Here is a 12575-nt window from a genome sequence, read left to right as displayed (position 1 = left end):
TTTTTTATGGCTGAGTAATACTCCATCACATATCTATACCACATCTTCTTTATCCATCTATTTATGACCCTTGGGTTTATGTTGCTTCTGTATTTTGGCTATTGTAAAGACTGCTGCAATCAACAAAGGGGTGCGAATATCTTTTCAAATTATTGTTTTAATTTTTTTTAGGGAAATACTCAGCAGTGGAATTACTGACTCCTAGGGCAATTCTATTTTTAATTTTTGATTTCCTCCTTGATTTCTTGGTTGACCTATTCATTGTTCAGTAGCATTTTACTTACCCTTGCGAATTTGTGTTCTTTCCACATTTTTTCTTGTGATTGATCTCTAGCGTCCTACAGCGGTGGTCAGAAAGATGCATGATATGCTATCAATCTTTCTTAATTTATTGAGAGTTGTTTTGGGGCCTTGGGGTTTGGCTGCTGGGACCGCAGGCACACTGGCGTGTGTGGCTGGCTTCCCCTCTCTGGGGCAGGAGCACGTTGGAGGGCCTCCGGCCGCGGAGTGGGACAAGCTGGATGGGGTGGGACTGCAGGAGAACGTGGGTGGGGCACGCAGTGCTAGGTGCCGGGGAGGGAGTCCGGTGGAGCATGTTCCTGCTGGGCCCGCAGGTGTCCTGCTATCTAGGCTGGGTGGTGGAGAGAGGAGAGGCGTGTGCGCCGGCCCTTCTGTTCTGGGGCGAGTCTCCTAAAGATCCCTGCTCCCTCCTGGCACACATTCTGAGGTTAGTAAATAAATCTTCTTTACCTATACCCCAGGTGCTTTTCAAACGGCTGCCTCTATGCTATTTTCAGTGGGGTTTTTTTGCTATGCGGGCTCTTTAAGGGCACGGTCTCAGTTTCATCGGCCAGCTCCCGGCCCTCCAGCTCTCCCAGAGCTAAGCCCCATGCTTTTTAAAGTACCCAGAGATAAGCCCTGATTATTGTAAAGACTTGAAAAGTTAAGCCCCACTGGTTTTCGAAGCCAGATGTTATGAGAACCTGTCTTCCCAGTGCGGGTCCCCCATGCCTAGGGTGGCGTCTGATCCTCTCTCCGTTCTAGCTTCTCTGTGCTTGTGGTATCCTTCCTGCTTGCGGTTAGTCCTGCTGGGGGGTGTTGGTTCTCAGCAACGGCCCTGCCCCTCCTACCTATGTTGATGTGGCCTCCTCTCTACATTTTATTATTATTACTTTAATCTTTATTTCTTTTTGAGAGAAAGAGAGACAGAGCGCAAGCAGGGGAGGGACACAGAATGAAGGAGACACAGAATCCAAAGCAGCCTCCAGGCTCTGAATNCTTTGGCTCAGGTCATGATCTCACCACTCGTGGGTTCAAGCCCTGCATTGGGCTCTGTACAGACAGCTCAGAGCGGGGAACCTGCTTCGTATTCGGTCTCTCTCGCTCTGTGCCCCTCCCCNGAGCCTGATGCAGGGCTCGAACTCACAAGCTGTGAGATCATGACTTCGCCGAAGTCGGAGGCATAACCGACTGAGCCACCCAGGCGCCCATCTCCTCTTTATACTTAACTGTGGAAAGTCTGCTCTGCCTGTTGTCAGGTTGTTTTCAGAGTTCCCTGCACTAATCTGCCTGTTGTCTCAGTGTGTCTATTGGAGTAGATGAGCTCAGGATCCTCCTAGTCCGCCATCTTCCCAGCAGTTGTGCATTTTTAAAGGTCTGTAAAACATGTTGCAGTTTCCCTTCCCCCAAGGGCCATGTATAGGCATGTTGGTCACACACCATTGCCACAGAAGATCTTTTTTCATTCTTTAAATCTTTGCCAGTACAACAGGCCCACAGACACAGTCTCTAATTGGTTCCTGGTGCTGAGCAGCCTGTCAGGTACTTGCTTGTGAGCATGTGCTGACGTTTTATTTCAAATTTGTCATGAAGAAAACAGTTCCTTAGAAAGCCAAATCAAAAATTCCTTCTTAGAAGAGACATTTCATAGGTAACTTGAACAACAACCCAAAAGGATGTCTGGTTAAAGATTATGAAGTTGAGTTCAACCCTTGAATGTCGAATTAAATGTCATTGCTACCCTCCTCCCACCTCAGACTGGCAGCCAGCTGGGGGGCTGGGGTGTAGGAGCCAAATTCCCAAGAATAGGCACTTATCTGATTAAATTCCATTCGAAAATAGCTCAGAGTTCAGCTTCAGCTGAGGCTTCGTTTAGTTTTCTCTTTTCCTAGTGTAATGTGACATTTTTCATGGTGTTGATATTTGGTTATTTCTTTTACTTGTATTTTAGTTAAATCCTTTGCTTCCTTACCCCATACCCTGAAGGGCCTTTTCTTCAACTCACTCAAGGGTGTGTCCCAGCAAGGTGTCTTCTGAACGTCAGGCGGTTTCGTCCCACCCTCAGGATTCTTGACAAACCACATACTGTCTTTACTCTTTCTTCTAGAATATCGTTCTGGGAATTGACTTATTTAAGACCTAAATGAAGTTACTTTTAAAATATACTTTCCATCATCACCTTAAAATAAAAAACCAGGTTTCCTTTATCATAAAAAGAAAGTCATCACAATAAAAATAAAGTGTTTGTGGGTTCTAGGTGGATATCTCTGCCAAAGGCTCTGTGCCTGGGGCTGTTCCTTCCTTGTAAAGGGAAATATGCAAATAGCAGAACACAGATATATTGGCAGTCGACAGGATTTTCTCCCCGTGTAATCAGAGTTGCTGAAATACATTTGAAAAGGCAATTACCTTCCCCCTCCAAGTGAATCAGTGTTTTCTAACGGTGACCACAGACCACGTAAAATCATCTTGTGTCCCACCGGCACAGTGACTTGTCACACCTGAGCGCACACCGAAATTACCTGGAGTCGTTAAAACACGGACGGCTGACACAGTAAGTCTGGGCTGGGGCTTGAAATGTGCATTTCTACAGAGTCCCCGAGTTGTGGGCATGCTGCTGGTGCGGGGAACATTTTGAGGGCCACCGCCCTCATTGCTCATTGGGTCATCTCCTGTTTTAGGAGTAACCGGACTGAGGATGCTGGCAGGTGCGAACCAGAAACCACTGCAGTCCCTAAACGGGTGCTGATGTACTACTCCCTATGTGGAGCAGAGGAGCTGCTGTGGTCAGCAGTTTTCTTCTCCCAGAGGAACAAGCCCAGGCCCAGGGCCAGCACCCTAAGAGCAGCGTTATAATTTCTAGAACCACACACCCCTTCAGGAGGAAACCTGAATTACAGTTAGTGGTGGCGGGTAGGGACCTTCTGCCCCTGTATGAAATCTCCCATCGTCCCATTCAGTGAGCGGAGTGTGTTAAGGGTGAAGCTGCTTCCTGGGGAAAGCCCCTCCATATAACTTCCCCAAGAGCTTCATTCCAGAAGCTAGATAATGGAACCGTGATATCACAGAAGGTGACTGTAGACCAATCCCACAGGGAGTGGGTGAATTTTAGTCTAAGTGCAACAACAGGAAGTCATGGGCAGGTTTAAGCAGGAGAAGGCGAGGAAGGTTCTCAGTGGTCTCATCTAAAGGAGCCGCCCTCCCCACCTGACCGTGGGCCCCCGTTCATTTCCTGCATGACTTTCCTCACAATGGGAACCTACTTGGTCTCCTTGCTGGTTTGGTTGTCTGCTGCCCCTCTTCCATGAGGGCCTCCCTGCTTTGTTCACTCCTCTGTTGCCAGCATCTAGAGCAGCTGACACGAAGCAGGTGCTTCCTAAATATTTATGACATAAAGGAAAAGGATGCACAAATGCCATTCAATTTGTTCTAGGTTTAGGGAGCAAGGGATGCAAAGTAAATGAGACATAGTCCTGGGTCTTCAGGTTCACAGTATATTTGGATAACTTCTTTTCCAAAAGTTGGTGGCCGTAATCAAATTATCATCAAAACAAAAAATAAAATTCAAAAAGAAACATGAGGGAGGGGTGCCTGGGTGGCTCAGTTGGTTAAGCATCCAACTTTGGCTCAGGTCATGATCTCACCACTCGTGGGTTCAAGCCCTGCATTGGGCTCTGTACAGACAGCTCAGAGCGGGGAGCCTGCTTCGTATTCGCTCTCTCTCTCTCTGTGCCCCTCCCCCACTCTCTCTCTCTCTCTCTCTCTCTCAAAAATGAATAAATGTTAAAAAAAAACTTAAAAAAAAAGAAATGTGTGAAGAGGGAAACACTCTTCACTCATTTTAAAGATACACTACTAGCAAAACAAAATAACATTTTACATCTGTAAAAATGTTTGCATGGATAATATTCTGGTGAGAGTACAGGTACTTCAATAAGCTTACAAAGGCTATATTTCCTCCACAAGAAATGCAGCAACAGATATTAAGAGCCATGGACAATGGCTTTTTGGCTGGGACATGACATAAAATATTACCCACTGCCTGAGAAGTTCACTTCTGAGACTTTATCCTAAGGATATACTTCCAAATGAATGGAAAATTATATGTGCAAACAATTAATACACACACAACATGGATGAATCTCCAAAATAATTATGCTGAGTGAAAGAAGCCAGACCAAAAAATAAAAGCCCCCAGACCCAGTACATCTGTATGATTCCATTTCTATAAAACCGTAGGAAATGCAAATTGATCTACAGCGACAGAAGGCAGATGAGTGGTTACCTCAGACTGGGGGTTTGGGGAAGGATGGGCACAAAACTTTTGGGTATTGTGAGAACGCTTGGTATCTTAATCATGATCATCGTTTCATGGGCGTAAGCCCATATCAAAACGTTAAATATGTGCAGTTCATGTTACATAAATTATACCTCAGTAAAGTTGTAAAAGAAAGGACGAAGAAAGGACTGATAGACACAGTAGAATGGATGAATTGTGAAATCATTGTACTGAGGGGGAGAACCAGACAGAGGATAAATAGTACATACTGTATGACTTCATTTATATACAAGTCTAGAAAAAGCAAACTAATCTCTAGTGACAAGAAGCAGGTCAGTGGTTGCCTGGGGTTGGGAGTGGAGAGAGGAACGCCCTGCAAAGGGACAAGAGGAAACTTTGGAGCGCGACAGAAATGTTCCATGTCGCGATTATAACGGTGGTTTCATGTGTATATACATCTATCAAAGCACACCGAAATTTGCCCTTTCAATGGATTCGTTTATTGACGAAAATTAGACCTAACTCAATAAAGTGAATTTAAAAAGAAAAAAAGAAAAGATGAAAAAGAGGCTTCATTTAAGTTTTGGTGCCAGGGATCCTTCAAGCCGAGAATAACAGCACAGGCGTTTTTGCTTGGGAAAAATATTTAAATGAGCCTCTCAGCTATATAAGAGCAAACCCAAAATTCTATTCCTGAATGGAGACTTTGGGGACAACAAGGAATTAACCTTCTGTGTAATAACAAAAAACTGTGTCTTCACTAAGGTCAGCGGTAAAACTGGCTAATACTCACAAGGAGTGACTGTTTTCACCCCTCTGGCTGGGGCTAGAATCGGGGGGAATTGGGGTTCTGAGCTGTAGGGAGGGAGGCCTACTCTGAGTGACAGGCTGGGTTCCTGAAATGTGGTGAGAAGTCAGGGGCTCAGGGGCTCGGGGACAAGAGGTGAGTAGAGGAGGTGGGAGAAGACGGCCGGGACAGTGAACAAACAACCAGGAGTGAAGAGATGTGGTCATCCATTTTAAGTTCTTCCCTTTTCTGTACTGCATTTCCCCTCCCTGAGCTGCCACCCATAGGCCTTCGGTAAATTTAGGCTAAATGCTACAGTTTGATAGTAACTGCGTTTGAAGGCATTTATGGGGCACAGTGTCCAGGTAAAGTGCTATGTGCAGAGCACAGGATTACAGAGTTGCTAGAAGTGACCATCAGGGAGGCCCCCCGAAAAGCTGAGCAGCAAACAGTTTGGGGAAAACATGGAAGAGCCCCTCAGGGCTTCTCAGAGCTGCCACCTGCACACTCAAATGGCAGGAAGTGGAACACAGACGCTTTCATGCGGTGTTCGAAGGAATGGTGACCTCTGAAATGTGGTGCCCAGGGACGTTTGGGATAGTTAACTCCTCCTCCCCCACCCCACACCATCCCAAGGATGTTTGGGCTGTTTTGAGCTATTTTGGACTATAATAATTTGGATAGAATATTTTGGACAGAAAAATAACCTCTAAGGCCAGGTTCACCTCTTTTATCTCAAAAGCTCAGAAGAGACCTATGGTATATGACCAAACCCCAACGAGTAATTGCCTCTGGCTGATTGACGTCAGTTAATGACCGGACTTTGTACCCAAAAGAGAGTTAAAACTGAAGACGGTTGGAGGGCAGTCATTTCCTCCTTGGATTGCCCGGCAAGAACATCTAAAATGAAAGCCTTGCTTTGTCTCGTTCTTCTCATCCTCCTTTTTGAAGCCTTAGGTAAGGAACATTTTACACTTTTTAATTCCTCTAATCATGTCTGCCGTCCCTGAGGTAGAACCGGCAAGCTTCAGCTACCAGTTCCACGGCCCAACAAGGGAGACTGTCTCATGGTTGAAGTTTCCTCTCCAATTCTGCTCAAAGACGTCGGGCATTTGAGCGTGATGAAAGAGGACAGAGCGGAAGTAAAGGGGGCTCTGGACTAAGGTGTGGGGTTCAGCAAGCCAGAGCTTTGTCCTCCAGAGTTCCTCAGGCCAGACAAGAACAACTCAGTAGGCTCCAAGGGCCTGATGCCCTACACGGGCCTTTTCTTTGGCCCCCAAATGTCTTTTGGACCCTAATGCAGTGCAGGGATCTGGTTTAATCCCTGATTCCAGCCTCAGGAGTCTTCTTGCTCCTTCCACATGGAATTAAGGTTTACCTCTGAGCAGATCCCTGACTTCATCTGGGTATGGGTGGGTTCTTCTATCAAATATGGATGCTCAGATCAATTTCACAGTTACTCTCTGGCTCAGGGTCAGCCCTTGTTGAATGAGGAGAGTAGCAGGAATAGGAGGAGAGGGTAGGACGGCCAGCTGGTGGGCGCCCTGGCTGGCTCAGTCAGGAGAGCTCAGGACTCTGTCTCAGGATTGTGAGTTTGAGCCCTGTGTTGGGTGTAGGGACTACCTAAAAATAAACTCTTAAAAAAAAAAAAAAAAAAGATGACCAGTTGACAAACTATTTTCTTGCTCCTGACAGAGCAATGGTTTATCTCTTCAACACTTAATGACTATTTAAGCCAGGCCGTGTTGAAGGTGAAGAGCCAAATTCTGCCACGCAGGCGCTCACAGGCCTGTCAGGGAATCAGTAGTCTTTCTATACTAGAAGGGTTAGGAATTGCTTCCTCACTTAAACTTTTGTTTCCCTTTTTTTCCCCCCTCACTAAACCATTTAATATATTTTTAAAAACGGGTTGTCAATGTCAGAGTCCTTTGAGACATTTAAGGGTTCTAAAAGAGTAATCACTGGATCACGAAGAATTTACTACGATTCCATGTGTCTAGGGGTTTCTAAGAGTTGGAAAAAAGGTAACTCTGAGGATCATTGTAGCCCTGAGGGCAAAGATCATCTTTACTCATCTTACTCTTTAAAAAATTAATGTGTCTAAAATTATTAGTGGGTAAACATCCCTAGAAAACAATCTTTTTGGAGAAAGTTTAATACACACCTTATGAGGTATTTTTATTTCATCGTTCTTTAAATAAAGCCCTCCCTGCCTCCCTAAAATGCTGTGTAAGTGGAACAAGGGGACTACGGCCTTAAACTATAAAAAGACAAAGCCAGCCACTTTCAGGTAGTAACAGCGCCACCTGCTGGCCTTGTCAACTGTCCTCACTGAAGACTACTGGGGAGTATTAAACCCAAATTAATAGATCTGCAACCACAGGTATAAACGATATTACTTCTTGGTCCTCATCTTCATACACATTAGCTTTCTGTAATATATTTCAATAACATTTTTCCAGTTTTGCCTGTTTAATTTTTAATTTTATCTATTGTGGGGGTTTTGTGTGTGTGTGTTCAAATGTATTTTCTTTCTTTTTTTTTTTTGAGAGAGAGAGTGTGTGAATGGGGTAGAGGGGCAGAGAGAAATAGAGAGAGAGAATCTTAAGCAGGCCCCATGCTCAGTACAGAGCCCGGCCCAGGGCTCCATCTCACAACCCTGGGATTGTGACCTGAGCCGAAATCAAAAGTCGGACTCTCCACCAACAGAGTCCCCATGTATTTTCATTTTTAATGTGGTCAACTATATTTATTTTTCAGGAAAGAATGATTGGGTACTAATTAGAATGAAAGAATAAGTAACTGCCATTATGTATTGAATGTTCTTTCTTCTGAAACTTGGTATCTTTCTTCCTCCAGCCATTGGGCAAGATACTGTTTCTTCAAAGACCTCTCTCGCAAATAACACAACTACTGAGGTCACAACTGCCATGACAACCCCACCTACTTCTTCTGTGACATCTGTTCCTATATCAAACACAACTCTTTCAAGTAACCCTCTCACAAATAACGCAACTACTGAGGCCACAAAAGATACCACAGCAACTCCACCTACTTCCTCCGCAACCTCTGTTTCTATATCGAGTGCAGTTATAGCCACCCCTGTCCCGTCTACAACAAGTGAATCAAGCACAGATACAGACACAACTGCACTTACCCCTGGCTCCGTGTCTTCTGGGAGTAATGAGTCAACCACAGCAGTTACTTCGCCAACAACTGGATCATCCTTCATCACAGTCCCACAAAGTAATTCCGCAGAGACTGTGCCTTCAGTGACTTCTGGCAGTGTCACTTCGCCTAAGATCAGCACCCCAAGCCCTGCTCCCCCAGGTAAGAGTGATTCCCATAAAGACCGCTCCCTTGTGGGGTCGTAGCATTGTGGAGAGATGGTAGTTAAGTGTGTTCTGCTGGGGGAAGGAAGTGGGTATAGAGAGCCCCAAGGTTTCCTTGAATATGAACCCCTGGGATTTCAAACTCAGAGTCAAGGGGCGCCTGAGGTGCTCAGTCGGTTAAGTGTCCAACTTTGTCTCAGGTCATGTTCTCACAGTTCATGAGTTCGAGCCCCATGTTGGACTTTCTGCTATCAGCACGAAGCCTGCTTCTGATTCTCTGTCTCTCTCTCTCTCTGTCTCTCTCTCTCTGCCCCTTCCCTACTCTTTCTCTCAAAAAATGAATGAATATTTTTTAAAAAATTAAAAAAACAGCAACTCTGAGTCAGAAAAGCTAGTAGTGACAGAGACCCTAAAAGATAACCCAGTTTCATTCTGTTCTCCTTCCCCTCCACCTGTCCTGCTTCAAGTTAGATATGGAATATTTTTATGAACTTAGGCGTCATGAAAGCTACTTTTCCAGCTTCCATCTCCCTAGGAGATTTTAAGAAATAGTTTCAGCTTCTCTGAGAAGGCCAGGTCCAAATAAGCACTGCCTCTCCAGCCCCACTGGTCTGTCTCCCTGATCTATGTAAGGAAGGAGTCAGTCCTACCCTGACTCAATGTTAGTGGAAAATGTGACATTACGATGATGGCTGATCACAGTTTGGAGTGTGAGGTAATTCATGGAATGTGAATCTGAGGAATAAAAAGTCAAACAACAGCAGCACTCAAACGGTCCTAGACACGGGGCCATTGTCCAAAGGACAGATGCTTCAGGAATATTGTCCTGAAGAGTTGGCAGTTGACCTCGAGTTAAAATTATTGAAACAGAAACCCCTTGCCTCATTTCCCAAAGTTTGGTCTTTTTAGAATAAAAGTTTGCTTTTGCAAACTTTATCAGCAAAAGCAAACTAGTAAATATTTTCAGTTTCGCGGGCCACAAGAGGGTATCTGTTGCAGCTACTCCAGCCTGCCATTTTCACACGAAAGCAGTCATGGTCAATACACAAATGAATGAGCTGGTTGTATGCCAGGAAAACTTTATTTACAAAACCTGAAGACTGGCCACATTTGGCTCACGAGTCATAGTTCGCCAACCCCTGGTCTAAAGGAATCCTCAAACCTAGGCTTGAAGGGTCTAGGTAAACCCTGTCATTCTCAGGGAAACTGAGGCCCAGCGAGGGCAACACCTTGCCCAAGTTCAAAGAGCAAGCTGATGGTTCCCTTTGCTTACTTCTTTTGGTTTCCCCAATGTTCTTTGATAGATCATTAACAACTGGAGGTTAAGCAAGTAGAGCCAGAGCCTGTATCTAAGACCTGGGTCCTGGTCTATTTTCATGTTTGGAGGGCCCATTCTGAAGGAAAGGGAGCTTTTCTAAGCCATTTCTGCTGCCCCAGACATTTTCTCAGAGTAAGGCGGTCACCTTGTGCTCTGATCCCTCCACTAGCTAACTGGGGCAGGGGGTAAATACTTCTCTCCTGGCTTCTGGCTTACCCACCTGTAATAAGGTGTGACTGAACTAGATAGCCACCAAAATCCTTTCCAGCTATAATATCATGTGATTTTATTCCTGGCACACAGAACAGGCTGAGAAGTCTGACCTTTATTGCCAAAGAGAAAGCATTCCAGGAATAGTCTGTCTGGTGTATCCTCAGTGGGGTTGTGCTCAGTTCCTTCCCTAGGATTTCCCAAACCATCCTTGCAATGTACCTGGGGCTTTTTAAAAACACCTCTTATTTTACTTAGAATATTAGTCCATACCAGGGTGCCAGGGTGGCTCAGTCAGTTAAACATCTGACTTTGGCTAGGTCATGATTTCCCGGTTTGTGGGTTTGAGCCCTGTGTCGGGCTCTGTGCTGACAGTACAGAGCCTGCTTCGGATTCTCTGTCCCCCTCTTCCTCTGCCCCTTCACCACTTGTGCTCTTTCTCTCAAAAATAAATAAACATTTTTTTTTAAAAAAAAAGATTCCTCCATGTCTTTTCAGGGAGTTGTAACTCATTTCCTTTTAACTCTGAATAATATTCCACTACCTGAAGGTACCATGGTTTTATCCATCCACCTACCAAAGAAGATCTTGGTTGCTTCCAAATTTTGGCAACGATGAATAAAGCTGCCATAAATATTCCTGGGCAGGCTTTTGAGTGGGCATGTTTTCAGCTCCTTTCAGTAAATGCCAAGGAGTGTGTTTGCTGGATCATATGGTAAGAGTATGTTTAGTTTTGTAAGAAGTTGCCGAACTGTCTTCCAAAGCAGCTGTACCGTCTTGCTTTCCCACCAATATGACAGTTCCTGTTGCTCCACAGCCTCATCAGCACGATTTTATTATTATTTATTTATTTATTTAAACGTTTATTTATTTATTTTGAGAGAGAGGTGAGAGAGCGGGAGCAGGAAATGGGCAGAGAGAGAGAGAGAGAGAGAGAGAGAGTCCTAAGCAGGTTTCGTGCTGTCAGTGCAGAGCCTGATGTGGTGGCTAGATCTCACAAACTGAGATCATGACCTGAGCCTAAATCGAGATCTATATATGTATATATAGATCTGTACACATTTGTATGTTTGTGCACGTTCCCCTCTTTTTATCACAAAAGAGAGCATGTTATACACATTGTACCTTATATATATATAGCTTTAAAAAAAATCAACCATTTCTACCTATAAATTCCTAGGAATGCACCATATTGGCCACAGGGATTACAGATATTCCAACAGCCAAATTAACACCATTTGATCAGTCATGTGACCTTTTCTGAAATCAAAGCTCGGTATCATTTCATTCGACAGAGGTGAAGAGAATGGCCAGCCAAGACAACCATTTGGCCTCTGACCTAACTCTACTCCCCCATCCCCCCACTTCTCTGGAGAGAGGAAGAGGTCGCACCTTGCCTGGCCTGGAAGCACCAGTCAGTGGTGTCAAAACCATTGCAATAGAATCCTCCCCAACTGTTCAAGTCAACCACTCAGAGAGCCAGGGGAGAGAGTGTGCCATCATCACTTCATCTGAGAATTTTCACTGAGTTAATCTGCAGGGGCCCCCTCCTAACCCTTTTCCTTTCTTCATGCACCTGTGTGCCATGTTTGTTATCCCAAATAGAACACCTAGTTTCTTTGGGGGGCTTCTTGCCTGTCCCTCCCTATAAGACAGTTATTCATACTTTCCTAGAAAATCGGATTCTCTCTCTCAAATGGTGTTGGGGAGCCCTACTGAGTGTCAGAGGCACAGACATCAAGGTTCGAGAGAATCCTTGCAATCCAAAGATTCCAACGATGGACTTAGAAGACTGCTAACTCTCTGAGTAGACTCTTGCCCACCAGCCCCTGCCCTTTACTGTTGACAAGCACCTGGTTCCAGAATTTCAGCAACTCCCTAGGAACATAAGGGACTATGTATTTGTTTCTAGCTCTTCAAAGAGTGTGCTGTGGCATAATGTAACCAAGGAATGGAAAGTGCTCAGAAGGGAGCCAAGAAGATTGTGAAGTATGTTTCTGAGTGTAATTTGTTGTCATTCTATGGATTTTTAATCTCTTTCTCCTCCATCTCAGGTTCCAGAAGTCCTTGCCAAGGAGCTCCCTGTGAAGGTGGTTCTTCATGTGTTAGCCTGAATAATACCTATTTTTGCCTGTGTTCATTAGGATATTACTATAACTCTTCCACATGCGAAGAAGGTGAGTTACGAGGGATGAACCTGGCAGAGCTGCATTTTGGACCTAAAGTGGAATAGAAAATGTAAGATAATGTCAAAAAGAGCCTCCAGAATAGTAGAGGTAGAGGATAATTTATAGGCAACAAAGGCCAGCTGAATAGAGAAAAAGCTCATGCTTTCATCTCAGTGGAAACTAGAGGGACAGGAGATGGACC

The 12575-nt window shown here is 44.8% G+C and overlaps 1 protein-coding gene across 4 annotated transcripts in view; it reads left to right on the top strand.

Moving 5' to 3' along the window:
* The first annotated feature begins 594 nt into the window (after positions 1-594).
* Positions 595-12575, top strand: part of MUC13 (mucin 13, cell surface associated) — a 31704-nt gene continuing 19723 nt past the window's right edge. Inside the window, exons 1-5 of one of the 4 annotated variants that reach the window (XM_077767743.1) lie at positions 595-727; positions 2768-2833; positions 6088-6302; positions 8205-8675; positions 12260-12382. In XM_077767743.1, coding sequence (XP_077623869.1) covers positions 6158-6302; positions 8205-8675; positions 12260-12382 — 739 coding nt within the window. In that variant the 5' untranslated portion in view covers positions 595-727; positions 2768-2833; positions 6088-6157. Of the gene's footprint in view, positions 728-2702; positions 2834-6087; positions 6303-8204; positions 8676-12259; positions 12383-12575 lie in introns of all 4 variants that reach the window. The other 3 variants (XM_077767742.1, XM_077767741.1, XM_077767744.1) reach the window with 3 other exon arrangements.

This window comes from Crocuta crocuta, unplaced genomic scaffold (assembly GCF_008692635.1).
Source record: "Crocuta crocuta isolate KB4526 unplaced genomic scaffold, BGI_CrCroc_1.0 scaffold45, whole genome shotgun sequence".
NCBI lineage: Eukaryota > Metazoa > Chordata > Mammalia > Carnivora > Hyaenidae > Crocuta > Crocuta crocuta.
This window is presented reverse-complemented; position numbering and strand designations above follow the sequence as displayed.